General features: G+C 41.3%; 1 protein-coding gene across 2 annotated transcripts; it reads left to right on the top strand.

The window, feature by feature from the left end:
* The first annotated feature begins 48 nt into the window (after nucleotides 1-48).
* On the top strand, nucleotides 49-16,792 carry hic2 (hypermethylated in cancer 2). 2 transcript variants are annotated; one of them, XM_085180714.1, is made up of 2 exons: nucleotides 49-275; nucleotides 9,437-16,792. In XM_085180714.1, exon 2 carries the CDS (start codon nucleotides 9,499-9,501, stop codon nucleotides 11,260-11,262), a length of 1,764 nt encoding a protein of 587 aa, XP_085036840.1. In that variant the 5' UTR covers nucleotides 49-275; nucleotides 9,437-9,498; the 3' UTR covers nucleotides 11,263-16,792. The 2 variants fall into 2 exon arrangements, with proteins under 2 accessions (XP_085036840.1, XP_085036839.1); XM_085180713.1 differs by having other exon boundaries at nucleotides 51-283.
* Nucleotides 16,793-18,239: the final 1,447 nt, after the last annotated feature.

The raw sequence follows: 18,239 nt of genomic DNA on the forward strand, positions 1-18,239 counted from the left end.
GAAGGCCTTAAGGTGTTTGAACACAATGAAATAAAATAGCACTCTTTGTTTCCTTCTGTGCCATCTTGCAGGTAAAGTTAGTAAGATTCCTGCTGTAAGAAAGTGAAAACCCTCCCACATTAGGATGTTTTCACTGCTGCACTTTGGGGCTGGTTTCTATTCAAATGTGGGTCAGGGGTGAGGAAGCTAACGTCATAAGCTTGCAACATGGCGTCCCGAAGGCTGTGAGATGAGCAAGAGGATGGTAAAGACCGCTTGAGAACGACCATACCGATGTAAGAAGGTATTTAAAATGAATTCTTTCCTTTTGCCGCGGCGTGTAAATGTGTGTCGGAGCCGTATTTCTGTCGTTTTTTGATCGGATCGTTTCCTACCACCCACTGCAAGAATCGCAGAGGTTTTCGCTGTTACGCTGGTGTTTTTTTCCACGGCGTGCCAACAAAAAGGGGCTCTACCAGCCTGCTTGGCAAGCCGAGGATTCCCACATTATTTGTTCGAACATATCGCGGTCTCTGCCCAAACCTGTAACAATGCGCCGTTTGCGAACGGTGTGCTCCTTTTATATTTTTATTTAGGCGTCGTGAGCTTACGAGAGATGTCCCACAGGACGAATGTGTACCAAAGAATTACCAGGTTGGCAAAGCACATCAGGGGGACAGAAAGGGTCCACGGACGGCACGTCGCTACGTTGTATATGAACGCTAAAACGTTTCTACTCTTCACCTCATTTTCTCAGTTTTGCAGTCCAACGTGTTCAGTGAATTGTTTACAAAATTGCAAGCTGATTAGTTTAATCTCTTTAAATTCAATCGCTTTCGCGTAAGCAAAGCAGATCTCTTCAGCTGGTATTGAATGGCACTTTGTGTGGTAAATGGATCGGGGCAGATTCTGTGGATTTTACGCATGTTTTTTTTGCGCAATCAGCTGATAGTCTTTGAGATGTTCGTAGATGGTATCGATACCACTTGTTTATTGTTTATATGTAGGTTAAGCCACTTTGGTCTTATGTGAGGCTTATTAAAATCATTTAACTGGATTGTCTTGCAAATATACCCATTAAAATGTTGGATGCATGCAGAGCCTAGTTTGAAACGTTGCTTTTTAAACGTCGATTCTAGCGATGCAGTGGGGTGTACGTTTTAGAAGCACTATAGGTGCGCTGGTGCTATAGAGCTACCATCTTTGTAATCGGCTACAGCGTTGGTGTCACGTTACACTCTGACCTATAACTGCACTGTTTTATAGAAACACTGTTGCACTGTCGTTGATTTCTGTCAGTAAATAAGCATCCTCATTTTTTTAAAAAAGGCGGAAAAAAAATCACATCAGGACGTTAATTACTTCATCATTAACTCAAAGCAAGCCAATAAAACAATGCATGTACTCGGGTGTGAAGGCGGCTCTGCTCCTCATGATTACTGCTGTTAAAGTACCAAGGGGCATGGCGATAAGAAGGCACAAGAATGCCAGTAATGTGCGTTTCCTCGACTGGCTGCTGTTAACCAAAGTGTAGTTCTGTGGAAGCATTTCCACTTTAATTAACAGTTGACGAAATGTACGTACCCCCTTGTAAAACGGCTGTAGAAAAATGGTCAGTTGTCTCATATTTTGCCAGTTGGTAGGGAAACTGATGTCTTTCATTTTACACATGATAAAATTATTTTGCACACATTTCCAGTAGCTCAGCTGCACATTAACTGTTTGTTTCTGCGATCGTTGGTGTGAATTCATTTCAAGTTGGCATTGTTATATTTTTTCAAGCTCTTGCTTTGATAGTAGAGTAAAGGTAAGATAAAATGTTTTCATGGCTTCATTTTCTGGTTAGAGTTGCAGGGGACTGCAGCCTGTAATAAAAAGATTACAAGATGTTATTTTGGCAGACTACACCCAGCCCAACATATAGGTGTATCGCTCAGCTGCTCTGTCTGCCAACCTCAAAATTTGGCTGGAGGGGTAGCTTAGGTGTGTTTTTCAGCAATATACCTAAAAGCTGTATTGTTAAGAACGGGACACATGCAAATGTGTATTGCACTTTATAATCCAATTTGGAAAAGCCTCTAAAGGAGAAATGGGACTCCTGGCTGTTATGCCTGAAGCACTTGATGATATCAGCGCAGTAAAAGCACAGTGCTTTGATGAGCGAACTGCTTAATCCATTATGTTTAAACCAGTCCATCTCATAAACCTTGAAGAAACTGAGTGAGACTATTGATCACTTTACTTTTATAGAGTTGATCAAGTTTTACGCTGAAAATGGATCATGTGGGCAAGCTGGTCTCTCCAGTAAATCCTGTAAAAATATTGTACAGTAACCGCTGTACTTTTTGATGCTTTTGTCAAATGAACATTATAGGTCAGAGATCAAGTAGCAAGGGTCAAACAAATTAAAAAATGAACAAGTCAAGTGGTCAGTTTGACTAGTTTCATTGATTACTATGGACTGCAGAGTGTGGCCTGGAGGTTAATTTGAGGTCTGTGTGTGTGCCTCATGATCGGCCAGTTGGTCTTGTCCTTTCCCTTTCTCAGCACACACATAATGTCTTGGATGCAGGCTTACAGCAGCATGTGTGGGCAGTGCAATACAGTAAGAAGGCTACTTAGGCTATATGTGCTGACATGTTGGATGGGGACTTATAGATTGTTCTGGGCTGTTGTATCTATATGTAGCTGTCTGTTCTATTTGGTGGTTGCCTGTTCAGAGGCTGTTTGGTTTGTTCAGTGGATAAAGCACCTCGGGGCAGGGTTGTTGTTGTTCTTTAAGAAGAAGAATGTGGAATGTAGTGCTGATAGCCAGAAGGTTGCGCAGTGTTTAACGGCTGAAGGAGGAGGGGGGGGCTGGCAGGTCTGTAAAACCTTGGACCATACAAGATCTCTTACTCGCCCAACACGATGTCCTCAGTCAAAGCATTAGATATCAGGTCATGTGGGTTGGGGGTTGTTGAGGAACTCTCGCAAGACAGAGGTCACTTTATCATACCAATCATATGTTCAGTTGTCAGTGAAGTGGCTGATTACTGCGCTTTTAGTGAGGGCACACACTGTGATGCATGTAGGCACCAATCACTAAACAGGATTGCTGGTGAAAGGCTCAGTGTTTATTTAGTTTTTTCCCGAGGACATTCTGGATGAACACGGTACTCACGACACAGCAGAGATGCAAAGTTATTCATATTAAATCCATGGTAGCAGAAGGAAATGGTAGTTGGAACTCTTTCAGTGCATAAAGCAGATTCAGGTTTCATGTTTCAAATGAGAGTTTAACAAAGTCCTTTTTCAGCAATGAAAACTGTTACATATAGCCTCATCTTAAATTCCATTACCTCCAACTGCCAGATACTAAATGAACTAGTACTTTTCTGGTGTTTCTGACCACTCACAGCAGCGTTCCCATTATAAGCTATAGCCTCTCATTCACACAGATTCATATGGCACTCGATCCAATGCATACAGACACACACACTCACAAAACTGGGGATCGACTCACAGACCTGATTAGCAGACAGCAAGTGTTACCTTCTGGTAAAGAAATGAGTTAATACTGCATGTAAAGAAATTTAGACATAACCAATAGATACATCAGCTAGTTTGAGATTTTTTTTTTTTATAAGACTATCATCTTAGTCAAAATCAGTCCCTTACAGTTACAAAGAAATAAACCACTTATATGCAGACTTTAAATCTCTCTTTTTAATCTTTGTTTTTGCATTTTAACTTGTACTAACAAGAGAAACATCAAGTTTAATAACAAACGAATGTCTCTATAAATATAAGAGAAGGGTATAACTACTCAACATGACATTTTTCTTCTAGCGCTGTATTTTTAGTCTTGCACTTGCATCTACACCCCACGTTTACAAAACAGCTGAAAAACTAGAGTTACTAAATCATCCCGTCTATTTAAGCATGTTGTTTTTATCACTACGTTGTACCATTTTGGAAAAATATTGCCTTGAGCATTAAATGAGTTGATGACAGTTTATAAAATAAAAATTCATCTGGCACTGGTTGCTGTTGTTTTATTAGCTAAGATTACCTCCAGATATAATTCATACCACAGAATAAATTGATTCATTTCCCGTTTTAAAGGTATGTGGTAAGGAAAAAACGATTTAATCTAATTTTTTCAAAAAATCAGCAAACTTCTCCTCCTTCTTTTCCCTGGTGTTACACGACAATCTATGGTCTGAATGCCAGCATAGCTGTGTAAGGTTTTAGGATGTACACATGTGGCCACAGCTTTCTGATCGGTGATAAACAGAATGAGGTTCTTGTCATTCCACTGCACTGTGGGCAGGACTTGTTTGTCTTGCTGAACTGCTGAACCTCTCACTGGAAGTGTTCACCCAAACTCTCAGGGTACTGTAGTTCACATACTTACTATAATCATGCACCTGTTCACGCAGCAGTCCAGCAGTTCTGAAAAACTGAATGTTCCAAAAACAGGACAGAACCGATTTGACCTATTGAGCTTTTTCTAATAGCAGGATATGTCCTCTGCAGCTTTTCTGAAAAGATTACATCCAGAATGGATCCAGCACTAGATGCACTTAAAAATCTACCACTGAGCCTACAAGTATAGGCAGGCTATTTCAAGAAATGACCGAAGCTAGTAACTTCATATGTCATCTTTACCTTCTATATTCTGTCTTATGCCTGCATTGCCAACTTGCCTAAAAGACTTGATCTTACTACAAGTGAATGATTTTTTTTTTTTTTTTTAAATTAAACTGTAAAAAGGTTTTAGATTGAAGGTTGTTTTTTTTTTCGTTGTTTATTGTGTAAATCTGAAGCTTTTTCTGAATCTAACCAAGTTGAGTTTTGTGGAGCCTTTGCTGTAATGTGATTTCTGAAACTTTATGGAAACAGGAGAGACCTGATTTTTTTTGGATCATGTATATGCCTAACAGATGTTCTAAATGAGGTTTTAAATGTGTGTGCGTGATAGAGTAATGTAGTGTAAAGGCCGTGTAGCAGGATGGAAAAACAAAACAACGTGCATCTTTGTAACCAATCAAATGAGACTAAAATGGAAATGATTATGTTAATTTGCATAACTAACTAGCATTACATATCACCTGTAATAAAATACTGTGAGCTGCCCTGCTGCACAGCTCTGCTAAGAAAATAATTTAATTCATTGTCAGAAATGGTTTAGAGCAACCTGATAAATCTTTAATGTGTTTCGTATGTAGCTCACATGTAATGTCTCTTAAGAGCATACATAGTGGTTAGTTGTTTTTTTTTTCTTTTCTTTTTTTAAACTAACTGTTTACTTTAATCTCATTTTATTGTGAGCTGTCCTTCCACAGCTGGTCCTTGCCGTACCCATGAGTCCTGCATGGACCAGCCTTACCCATGCAGCAGTGTCAGCCATGTTGAAATGGCTCAGAGGTGGTTGCTTGGTGTTTGTATTTCAAACTGGCTTTGTACCATCCCCCCCAACCCCTCCCCCACTCTCTCTGCCCACCAGCATACTCTGTTTGTGTGTGTGTGCGTGCACACACACACACACACACACACAGTGAGGCCTTTTGCTCCTGCCCTTGATTGCCTCTCATTCTGTGTCTACTTCAATCGTTCCTACCTATCTGTCTCTACCACTGATCCTTTTATGCAGGTTCTGATGTTGTGTGATGGCAGTTCTACAAACCCAGTACTATCTCTTGCTTAAATGAATCTCTGTGAAAGAAGCCCCAATTAGACAAAAGTTGCATGTAAAATCCTGGTCAATCCTGATTTCTATTGGTTGTTAGCAGATGACCTTTCACAGCAGTAGGGTGTGTTTTGTTATTGCACCACAGGACTTTGGCTCACCTCTGCCTTCTCTTGGCTTTTTTACTCTGTGTTCAGGAGATTATTGCCACAGCCCAAAGCTCTCTGTCACCTTTGCTACATGAACACCGACTTGCTGTTGGATCTATACATGCGCTGGAAAATTGTAAGCAGCAACAGGGGTGGTAAATAAAGTCAAACCTGATCATCCAAATTTCAGGTGTAACCAGTTTTAATTCAAAGGTTGACATTAATTCAGTGCCCAGGGCTCTTTGACTCGTTCTACTTTACACTCCAAAATCTGCACACGCGTGCATGAGCCTTGCCGTGTTTGTGAGTTGTGTGTAAACTTCTCATCTCCTGATCGTCAGGCTTCTGACACAAGTCAAGGTTGAGGATAAGTAGCAGGGCGCTTTGTTTCTTCTTCTTCTTTTTTTTCTTTCTCTCCAATGAGCTACCAGCCTTTTTGCGTAGGGCTTAAAACTATGGTGATCGAACCCTGCAGACTTTACTGCTTTCTAACTTACTAATATTATCCATAGAAACTAGTCTTTTGGCATGCTGGAAATATTCTTTTTTTTTGCTGTTTTTGTCAGTTGATACATCATCCCTGACTTTAACTGCGGAGTTAAACAGGAGCAACAGTCTGGTTTGTAGTATTGAAATGTTTCTAGGTGGAAAGGGTGCCATGCAGTCACACTTGGAGCTACATTCATGGCGCAGGCCTCTCTGTCCCCTGTGGTATCATGCCTCTTTTCCTGGGCAGCATCGTTGGAAGGTGAGCCGGGCCTACACGTGTCCTACCCTAGCTGCATATAGATCAGCCATAATCCATTAGCGGCTCCCTGGAATCCAGCCGGCACAGCACAGCAATGGAGGGGCCAGGGGGAGAGGGTAGCTGGGTGGGTGATGGAGGGAAGGAAAGGGAGAGAACGAGGGATGAGAGGTGGAGGGTGATGGGGGAGGGCTTTTTTTCCTTTTTTTTTTTTTTCTCTCCTGAACTGGCTTCTCTACTGTGAGCCCAGCCCCCTTTTATGTTGGTCCGCTGGAAAAGCCTCTTGAATCCCCCCATAAAGCCTGCAGAGGTGTGCGTGTGTGTGTGTGTGTGTGTGTATGTATGTTAAGAGAGAGACTTGATATATGGCTTCCTGGCTGGCATCACAGTAGAGGCCCTTCTTTCTCTAGTAGCCCTCTTCTCCATTACCGCCTGCAGGGCTGAGTGCCGTAAACTCCCCTAGCTTGTTCTACGATTAACACATCTGGGTTATGCTTTTCAGAATAGCTCATTATGATTTACATTGGGGACAGGACAGTGAGCTGTTCCTGGGATGTGTCTGAATGCCCGGTGAAAGGCTGGTGAGGGCTGGAAGATAAAGAGAAAGGAGAGGTACAGAGGAGAAACGGGGGAGGGGAAGAAGATCGTGAGTAGAAGTGTCAAAGCAGAGGAGGCAAGCCCAGGCCTGGACCTGGGGGTAATGATCACTTCAGCTGATTGTATCAGCTAGTCTGTGACAGAGTCAGCTTGGCTACATACCGGATACACTCAGCACTCTTTACCAGGTTAAAATTTTAACCTTCTTGTTCTTTGATGGTGTTTAATTTTGACTATAATAATGGGTGGTCATTACCATCCTTAACAAGTCTCTTACGTCTAGTGTGCCATCTTCTTTAGTGGTACTTTGTTTTTCTCTGTAGTATTTGAAGGGATACTGGAGGGCCTTAGCCAGGATATGTATGTCTTTGTTTAACGCTGTGATGGACTTCTTAGTTGTGCTTACTTACTGTGAAGTTAAAACGATTTTAAACAGATACAGTTAGTTGAATTTTAACTTATGCTTTTGCCCTGATGGCGTTTTGAGGACAATTGAGGATAATTCATATCTATTACAAACTGAAATATTCTTTAAAAGCTTTGCTTTGATCTAAGACCAGGTCAAATGCCAGTAGTAATCTGTGTCGTTATGAGTACCTGATATTTAGTTTGTTGCTTTCAGCTGTTCGTTGCCGTTTTTCCTGCTAGTGCATATCTCATACCTACAGCATTATACAGAAGCTGTATGATTGTTGAAGTTAGGTTAAGGAGATGGTCCACACAAGGAGAGAAATTCAGATTTTTATTTATTTTTTTTGATAATGTGTGCCTTAATTTTACTAAAAGGTATCTAAGGGTATCATGCTTAATAAATATTAACCTAGAATAAGTTCAAGTTAAACTATAGAGCTAATGTAACTACCTCGGCCGATAGTTACTAGGTATGTCATTAATATAGTTAGTTTTGGTCAATTCATATTATTGAATCAATATTAATATTGTCTCCTCTTTTACTGGCGTCTTAACTCTAGAATGTTTTTTTTAATCTGGTGATCTGTGCACAATATTGATATCAGCTGGTATTTTTGCCCATAGTTAGTCAGGATTTTGAGCACAAATTAAACCATGTTATTGTTTATTTATAGTAAAAAAAAATATTTTTTTAATTCAAATGTTGTTTTGTCCACTGTTTGAGATGTGCACACTGCAATCACTAAACAACATGCAGATCCATTTCAACCCTTGGTGCTGGGTGTTTTTAAATGTGATTTCAAAGCTCTTGCTTGGCACTTAAAATGGCAATTTCTACATGTGTTTGACTTGAATTAAACATTTCTTTGTCTTAGATTGTAATCTCTTGTAGTATGGCATACCCTGCTGTGGTTATTGAAAATTTGTGTTGTCTAAGCTTGCCTGTGGCTTTGAGGGAACGTTAAACATGGACAGACTGCTGCCTCAACCAAATCATACCACTGACATTGCCCTCAGAAGTTTTGCATCTATTGCATTAACACAAAATGTGTGTTTGTAGAGAAAACTAGAAATAGAAGTACTGTGGTGTGTACCATTAGGTCATCAGTATGTTGTTTAGCAGTGAATTGGATTCACTCGTCCTATTTCCATAAATAAGGGCCCCTCTGGAGGATCGAGTGGTGCTGTCCTTGCCTTGGGGCCACACCCTCCCCCACCTCTCCTGCCCAAGCTCCTGTGTAGTTTTTCCTGCTCAGGTGTCACCTAATCCCCCCCCCCCCCCCCCCCCCAGCCCTCCTCTGCCACAGATCTCCAACCCCCAGACAATAGGGCAGGGCTGACATTACCATGACCTAATGGAGACTAGAGTTAGCTGAGTTTCCAGAGAGGGCATCCCATCGAAACTAGTTACTCTGGTGAGATAGTGGAATGAGGCAACTTAGGAAAGAAGTTACTTTACCCATTCTTGTCCTCCACCCCTACGGCCTTTGTGCCAGATAAGTGGTAATGTGTACAGTCAGAACTTGATCCATGTAGGGTTACAGTTTGTTTAAAAAGGAAAGTCGGACACAGAGAAGGTTCCAGTTTCTAAGCAGCTGTGTGATTATATGGCATGCACTGCTAACAGTTTGCTAATTTCCCAGTGAGCTCAATTTTGCCATTAGAGAAGCGTTAGCTAAGCCGTTACAGCACATTGCTTATTCAGCCTTTTTTGCCCCTCATCCACTGCCAACGCCAGTAACTATTGATTTTTGCGTTATCTGTTAAGAAACACCACTCTTTATTTCTTTTCTCAATAACCCATTATTTTTATGTGGTTTCAGTGTAATAAAACTATTTTTTAAAGTAATACTGATCACCTCCTTGTTTTGTTTCTTTCAGCTTGAGGTGGTGCACGTGTAGGAAGAGAGAGACGAGAGAGAGGGGAAAGAAGGACGGAGGAAATGGAACTGCCAAATCATGCCAAACAACTGCTGCTGCAACTCAACCAACAGAGAGCCAAGGGCTTCCTGTGTGATGTTATCATTGTGGTGGAGAATGCACTCTTCCGTGCCCACAAGAACATCCTGGCGGCAAGCAGCATCTACTTTAAATCTTTGGTCCTCCATGACAACCTCATCAACCTCGACACAGAGATGGTTAACCCCTCGGTATTCAGACAAGTTCTTGACTTCATCTACACTGGGAAGCTACTGTCCTCATCAGACCAGAGCAATGAGCAGAACTTCAGTGCCCTCTTAACTGCAGCCAGCTACCTCCAGCTCCACGACCTTGCTGCTCTGTGCAGAAAGAAGCTAAAGCGCAATGGTGGGAAACCCCTGCCAGGTAAACCCTCCACTCCAGGTCCCCTTAGCCGCTTACGTCTAAACAACCAGCGGCTTTCCTCTTCTACCCCTACTGGCCACAATAACCACTATCCTCCAACCCCTTCCGATGCCGACCAGCCACAGCCAGATGAAGGCCTTCGGGACAAGCTCTCAGATGACGAGATGTTTGTTGGCACCTCTGGGAAGAACGGGAATGGGGGGAATGGAAGCAGTAATGGTAACCTCAGCAGCGGAGGAAGTGCGGGGGAACCGGACCTTGGTCTAGACCTCTCCAAGAAGAGTCCACCCTCTGCGGGCACAGCCACAGATGCCCTCAGCCCACACAGCAACTCCCAAGGATCCCCTCAATCTGCCTCAGTATCGACAACCAACAGTGCCTCACTGGATGATTCGTCTACCACCTTGCCGGGTGCAGACACCTGCATCTCAGAGACCATGGACCTCAACTCCTCCTCTAAAACCTCAGAGGAAATCCAAAACCAGCCAGAGGGTCCTCCACCACAGAAAAAGTCCCGACAGGGAGCTCGGAAGAATGAATGGCCTAAGAGAGAGGCTTCAGGGTTGAAGTCTGAAGATCACAGCAGGCCCCTGGTTAATGGGGTAATTGTTGGTCCTAAAGATAGCCGCTCATCTGGGATTGGAGGTGGCAGTGGGAACAGCTTCACATCTGACCAGTCCTTCCAGTGTAAGGACGAAGAAGAAGGAGGAGAGAATGGCCAGGATCACAGTGAGGAAAGTGGTCAGAGTGATGGAGAGACTGCAGGAGGTGGAGGGGGAACAGCAGGGGGGCACCACAGCGCCAACTATGTGTACAGGCAGGAAGGTTTTGAGCCAGCATTTGGAGACAACCTCTATGTGTGTATTCCCTGTGGTAAGGGTTTCCCCAGTTCTGAACAGCTCAATGCTCATGTGGAGACGCATACTGAGGATGAGCTCTACATCAAAGAGGAGGGAGGAACCTTTGTGAAAGAGGAAGATGAGGAGGAGGCCGAGGACCTTTCTGCCACTGTAGGTCCTTCTACCTTTGGTTCTGAAACGCGCCCGTTCAAGTGTACAGTGTGCAGTAAGAGCTACAAAGACCCAGCAACCCTGAGACAACATGAAAAGAGCCACTGGCTGACCAGGCCTTTCCCCTGCAACATCTGTGGCAAAATGTTCACCCAGAGGGGAACCATGACACGCCACATGCGTAGCCACCTCGGCCTGAAGCCATTTGCATGTGAAGAGTGTGGCATGCGCTTTACACGCCAGTACCGTCTGACAGAGCACATGCGTGTCCACTCTGGAGAGAAGCCGTATGAATGCCAGCTATGTGGGGGGAAGTTTACCCAGCAGCGCAACCTCATCAGTCACCTGAGAATGCACACCTCACCCTCTTAGAAATGCATCAAGCCAAAGAACTCTGGGAATAGAAAATACAAACCTTTTCTCCATCGCAAAAGCAAAGAAATGCACACATACACATAGTTCTACATATTAATCCAGTTTATGATACCCTGGCTAAGTGAATGATGTAGCAGTTAGCCACAGTGTGCTCTTGGTGATGGTGGGATCTTGTTGATGCAAGGATTAAGTTGCTCACCTCTCAGGAGCTCTAAAGGGACAGTTTACTGCTGTCTCTCTCCAAAGTCACAAAGCAATGGTGGAGTTGCATAACGTCTGGTCTGTTAAATGTGAATGTGGGTACTGATATAATGTCAAGCCTCTCACTTCATACCCTTCAGCAGCTTTTCTCTCTTCTACCTTTGAGTCTCTGAAGTTTTCAGATGACTCAAGAGTCCCCTGTGTACTCCAGTGCTACTTTGACCAAAAAAAAACACACGTGCAAACAATACTGGCAATAATTCAGCAAAAAGATTATTTTAACCCTGACAGCTTTATATGCTTTGTTGTGTTGGTTGGTGATGGGTATCTGTATATAAAGCCCTTTTCAGACATGGGATATGTAACATTGCTCGCTACCCCAATCTGTTAAAGTGATGGCCTTCTGGCATACAGACATGATGACTTCTACATCCATATTTTTCACAGTTATACCGTCATAGATGTGACGGTGATGAAGAGAGTTTCCAGATTTGGCAAAAATCCCAATCATGATTATTTTGGTCAGTATTGTAAAATGTATTTATTTTGCACAGTTATTTCCAAATGATTGTGTAAAATGAATCTAACTAGACACAGTTTTTACAGAGGATTTCATTTAAATCTGAATATAATTGTAAAAAATAAAGCTTGAAAAGAGTTGAGGTGGTGGGCCATTAGAAATAAAGAGCTCGAACTTTTGGCAAGGAGCAAAACTGTACTACTGTAAAGGAAAGCAGTGCACTCAGGAACACAATGTAAAATCTTAGAAACAAAAACAAACACAGAAAAGTAATTTTTTTTCTTTGCTAATTTTGTTTTTGTAGTTCTCTTTGCCACTGACACTAAGTGTGCCTGCTAAATAGTGCTGCTGGATGGACTGTACGCCACCGCTTTCCCCCAGAAAGATCTCTCCTCAGGATTGGGAACAGCAAACTGTATTAGAGAGTAATTGTTTTCATCTTACTACCACAAAGAAGCAGATCTGGTGGGATAAAATGCAGTTATGTGCATGTTTTTGTTTCTCTTATGGGCTAAGCAACGCACATCTACGCAGGTGTTCAGTCATAATCTCATGTCTGCATGCATTCAGACTTCTGCTGTGTTAAAAGCTACACATAAACGGTATCTAATGCGAATTCTGTCACTACTTTTACAGAGAAGTAACTTGGTGTGCTCATTGAGGCACTCAGAAAACATGTCTGAAAGGGGCTTAAGAGGAGGGGTAACTGGGTTTGGGACCATCTCCATGCTTTAACTGGAAGTTCTTGAAAGAAGGTTCACGTTGGAGGACACTGATTTAAGTTTTTGTTTCACAGATGACAAACAGTTTTCTCTACAGCTGTTTGCATTAATATAGAGAAGATTTTCATTGTTTTCAGATTTGCCTGCTAGTGCTCCCAGGAATGAAACCTGGTTGGACAGATGAACCCTTGAGGTACTTGTTTTTTGCTTAAACAACTTGTCATGTTTCAGTGAATGTTTAAACTGGAAGGTCTTGGGATTTTTCTTGTGGAGGGGAGGGATCTGGGTTGGGTTGGGGCAGGGCAGGGCGGGGCGGGTGGTTTCGTGGGGATAAGGTGAAGAGGGTGTTTTTAGACTGAGCGTTATGTTCAGTGGGTACGTTTATTTTTCTGTCTGTATAGCTTTCCTCCCCTCAGAAAAAAGAAAAGTCTATTTATGTAGGCTTGTGACCTCTCTACCTCTGATTACTCTTACAAACTCTATGTTGATTAGTTGAAAGTTCCTATGTAATTAATTGTAAAAAGTGTGTAGATTATGGTAAGTTTTTATCTAATGCTTTAACCTGCCCATCTCTCAACACAGGTTTTTAATGCTTATAGGTTTTACACATTAATATTGTTTTTAGCTGTTGTTTGTACTTGTCAGATATAGCTTTTGGGTGCCCTGTTCATTGTGGCTCCACTTCAAAGTGTACTGTAGCTTCCAGCCTGGAGCAAATAGTGCTTAGTTGGTTAGTTTAGAGATATAGAGTTCCAAAGATCTTATGAATGTTGAGGAGAACAGAGCTAACTAACAAACTTTGCTAGACAAGTTCATAACCAAAGTTTTTAAAAAGATGTACTTAAGATATATAGCATACTAAATTATTTCACTTTTGATTTCTTTTTGCTGTATAAAACAAATTATGAATTATATTCAAAGTCCAGAGAAAGAAATCCACTCTTTTTATGGAGTTTTTGGCCAATGACTGACAAAGGTTCTTGTGAATTGCAAGGAAAGCTTGTGCTGATTGGTGGGCTGGTATGATGTAAACTTTACCACCCAAAAAAAATTGGTAAAGTTTATTTTAAAAAAAACAAACAAACAAAAACATGTTCCCTAAACATGTTTCCTGTTTCCTTTTCATTTATATCCAGAGTCCTTATCACTTTATATTCCCTGACTTTAAAAACAGGACTTGATGACATTTTATGTGTTCTGTTCAGACCAAAAAAGAAAAAGGAAAAAAAAAGATAGAAAATATAATCAGAATTTTAATGTGAAGTTCAACTTAATTGTTTTGGTTTTGTTTTTTTTTTGTGTGAGCCAGACATGTGAAAACTTGTAATAAGAAGGGAGAAGCAGAGATGCACTGGACAGCTGGACAACTTGCCGGTCTCTTGCGGCATCCTTTTTGTTCCTGATTGTATTCCATTATATCACAGAATTAGTTTTAACTTATTTTTAAACTATTTCAAGCTTTACCTCATTGTAAACAATGACAAGTTGAGAATGGCCCCCCGTTGTCTCTTCTGTTTCACTCAAACCTGTCCAGTGTATCGCCTCTTAACAGTTACACTGTAGAGTATGAACCCTCACTACAAGTTTGTTTTTTTTATAGGCATTCCTCTGTTATGTTGGTTTACCGGTCCTCATGATTATTTTTTTTGTAATTCCTTTTCGTCCTCATGTTATGGTCTGTGAAATGTTTGATTATTATAGGGATGCAGCTACAGTTACACAAACATCACTACCGTTTTAAGGTACCTGCGTCCTGGGCTCCCAGAGTTGTTACTTATGTTGGATGTTGGTGTCTTGTTAGGCAGTTGCTGTTTAGTGATTGCATGGTACATCTGAATTTTTCACACTCCTCAATCCCCACCCACCCATTCCTAGATCCACAAACGTGTTATTTATCGCCTGATACATTGTTGCTTGTGACCTCTTCTAGCCGAAGAGGGAGTCCACAATGCATTGCCTTCAAACGTTGTTGTACTCGCAGCCCTTACTGCAGTACAGTGTAATGTCTGTAATGCAAAAGGTGTTTTGTACTACACGATCTCTAGCCATCTCTGCAAAGGTTTTTGCAGCTGCATTTGAATGCTTGCTTGTTCGACGTAACGAAGAAAAAAAAGAAAAAAAACATACTACGAACTCCAAACTGTGACCATGCTACTATTACTACTATTATTACTACTATTACTACTACTATTCAAATACTTCAGGGATTGTTCTGCATCTGTGAATGCAGACTCTCAGCTACATTTGTAAAATATAGCATTGTATCAATTTCTCTGTATTTTGATCATGGGAAAAGCAAAACACTAGTTTCATATTTAAGACAAACAGGGGGCTACTTTTTTTCAACTAACACAAAAAGCCTTGACAAAGGTGAGGCAGCTCAAAACAAGTCTACATTTTAGTTAGTAACACACTATGTTCAGAAATAGTTGCAACGTTGTACAAAGAACTAAGAAGAAAAGGAGGAAAAACAAAAAAGCTCATACCCAAATCCACAAACTATTTTTTAAACCAAAGCACATTTGAATGATTATGGAACCATGTGTGGCTCTAAAAAGAAACATATGTATTTATCTCATTGTTTACATAAACTTTTACAGTTTTACAGACCTCAGTCGAGGCTCGGCCAGTTAGGGAGATGGTTTTGTGTGCGTTATCATTTTTTCTTTTTTCTTTTTTTTTTGTGAAAGATGCTTTTCCACAGAGGTTGCTGCCAAAACAAAAGCATAACGTTAAACATGGAGTGAACTACTGCATATTCAATTAAGGGGAGGGTGTGTGGTTTTAGGGGCACTCCCCACCCCTCCCCTCCCTGCCAGCTGGCTTTGGGATGACCCTGCGCCCCAATCCTCCTGCCCTCTGGCCTGTCTTCAGATGGGACCACAGAAAGTGTGTGTGGGGGGGTGGGCTGTGCATCCTTGACGTATTAATCAAAAGGCATTGTTAGTCAGGGTCTTTAGCTCAATGTTTGTCTCTTTGTTTACCCAAATACACTCGAGGAATACCTCTGCTGCTTGGGTCTCTTATGTAGGGGTGGGTGAATGATGCTTGAATATTTTGGGTTGTTTTCGTAGTCCGACGTGGTACATCTCTTATGCTGGCGGTTCTTGAAACCTATCTGGAGAATGTAGCTTTGATTTGTTCACTGCATGTAAACAAGCCTATCTGGTAGTCTTAACTGTGAATGTTATTGTCAGTTTTCTGCTTTTATGATGTTGTTTTGAAACTTTTTTTTTTTTTAAGCTGCCTGTGTTCTGTGGGTAAAAGCAGCACAAAACTCTGGCTGGCTGAGCCTCAAACAAAGTTGGTGCAAACACTTATTGACAGTGTTCTCTTTTTTTTTTTTTTTTATCAAATGTCTATTGTCAGTGATGAATGTATTTATTTCTGGGCCTGCCCTCACCTTTTTCAAAGAATTTGCTCAGTGTGTGAGACTGAGGTGGAGGCAGGACCCCCCTTTTTTTTTGTTTTGTTTTTTTGTTTTGAAGATTTCAAGCTGAGAATCAAAACTAAGACACAAGACATAGCCATTAACCACAATCTGTGAAGCTGACCTTATTTGTGGGAGAATCGAATTTCTTTTCTTTGTTTCGTTTCCTTTTCTTTTTTCTTTTTCTTTTTTTTTTTTTAAACTCAAAAACAAAATGGTCTATGGCATTAATTATCTGCTCGGTAATACCTGACAGTCTGTAGGGTTTTTAGTTCAAGTAAGTCACTATGGGTGTTTTATTTTTTATTTTTTTTAATTACATTCTTTTTCGCCCATTTGTTCTTGAGGTCTCACTGAATGACTGCACACCAGTGGAGGTGAACCCTGTGTGTGCGTGTGTGTGTGTGTTTCTGTGGACACAGACAGGACTCTGTCCCTGTCTGTGCAGCGCAGAGGCTACTGTATCTGTTCGAGCTTGCTTTCCCTGGGTGTTGCCATCCTGCTGACATTTTATGTATATTTTAAATAAACAAACAAACAAACACACAGCAGAAATGTGCACGTAACCCACAGATCTCTCCTCTCAGCCGTCGTTTTCCTCTCAACCATTGTTACATTTCTTCTATTAAACCACTTGCCACTACTCCTTTTTTTTTTTTTTTTAAATTTAACTACATAATGTTTTTAGTATCTGTAAGTTTAACATCAGAGGATTTTTAGAAACGTTGAATACGATAGCTTTACTAAGTGCACTTTGTATGTTTTTCAAGGTCTCTGGGAAAACCCAGATGCTCTCCCATCAGTTCCGATTTAACTGACGGTTTATTCTTTCTTTCTCTTCTTACCTCATCTATGTTGCTGTGTTTGTTGAGCTACCATATCAATATGCAGTTGCTTTTGTTTTTTTTAAAAAAAAAAAGCTTTAAAGTGACATATTCAAAGCGGGAAACTCACCAGAGAGACCGTACTCTGCTTTAAACTTCCAAGTTTCCATCTCATTTTTCGTCGTCATTAACTTCTGCCATCCTCTCCAGGCATTTTCTCTAGTAGAGGGGCTGGTCTGTCTAGTTATTATGGAGATTCTTCTTCTTACCTTGACAGACTTAACCAAAGCCACTTTTAAAATGGCCTCCAGTGCCATTAAACCCTGTTTATTAGCTTTATTGTCCCTTTAAAGCCCCCCAGGCTTTAGCCTGTTGATCCTGTGTTATTTCGGTTACCACACAGTGGACTTTGTCTCGCTCCTTGCTGAATTTTTCAGTATTTACTGTACTTTCTGTGACTAATAAACTGAACACACCAAATTACCTCAAAGCTTGTGTTTACAGAAATGCACTCTCTTGCCATTACCTTTAGACTTCTTGTTTTTCTGCCGTCCTTCTGTAACAAGAATATCCTGTCTTTGAAGTAAAGTTTTCTAGCAGCGTATTTTCATCCATAACTGTTAATTTATGTTTATTAATTTTTAAAGGCACGTTGTCACCTTCATGTGCACTACATTAATGGAAAGACATAATTAGCTGCTAAGAAATACTGAAGAGTCGATTAGTGGAGTTGCCCATAAAGCGGGCGTATTGACCTTTTCTCTTAGGTTTTCTTCGGGAACAGCCTCTCAATAATGGATCAGGATCCATGGCCTGAGAGGTTCGCGAATGGACATGTAGGGACTTTGGTCATAAATAATTAAAGGGCAAGAAGGCCTCCCCCTTGGCAAACACACTTCACATGCAAAAGTGTATACGCCCAGGTACACTTCAGCAAGCATGTGCATAAACCTTCACCAATGTAAACACACGTTCTACCGTCTGGACTTCTAACATGCTCATACACTAGTGTTTAACGTGAGATTCTCTCACCTTTTGTGGCTTTTGGCAGCACCCAGGCTGGGCTCTCTTTCTCTCTGTCTTTATCTCCACTCCTCAGAGAGCTCTTATTCAGGTCAGAGCCACAGCCGTGTGCAGCGGCGTGGCTCGCAAACTCAAAGTGTCATAAAGTGTAATACAGCTGACCTCAGCACTCATAACCTTGCAGTCTTAATGTACAGCAGTGAGGAAAAATAAACTGTTATTTTATGATCTTTTCATTAAAAGCTTGATTGAAA

This window comes from Neolamprologus multifasciatus, chromosome 12, assembly GCF_963576455.1.
Source record: "Neolamprologus multifasciatus chromosome 12, fNeoMul1.2, whole genome shotgun sequence".
NCBI lineage: Eukaryota > Metazoa > Chordata > Actinopteri > Cichliformes > Cichlidae > Neolamprologus > Neolamprologus multifasciatus.

What these genes read in the sequence shown, in the direction of transcription:
- hic2 (XM_085180714.1), top strand. Translation starts at nt 9,499, where the DNA reads ATGGAACTGCCAAATCATGCCAAACAACTGCTGCTGCAACTCAACCAA.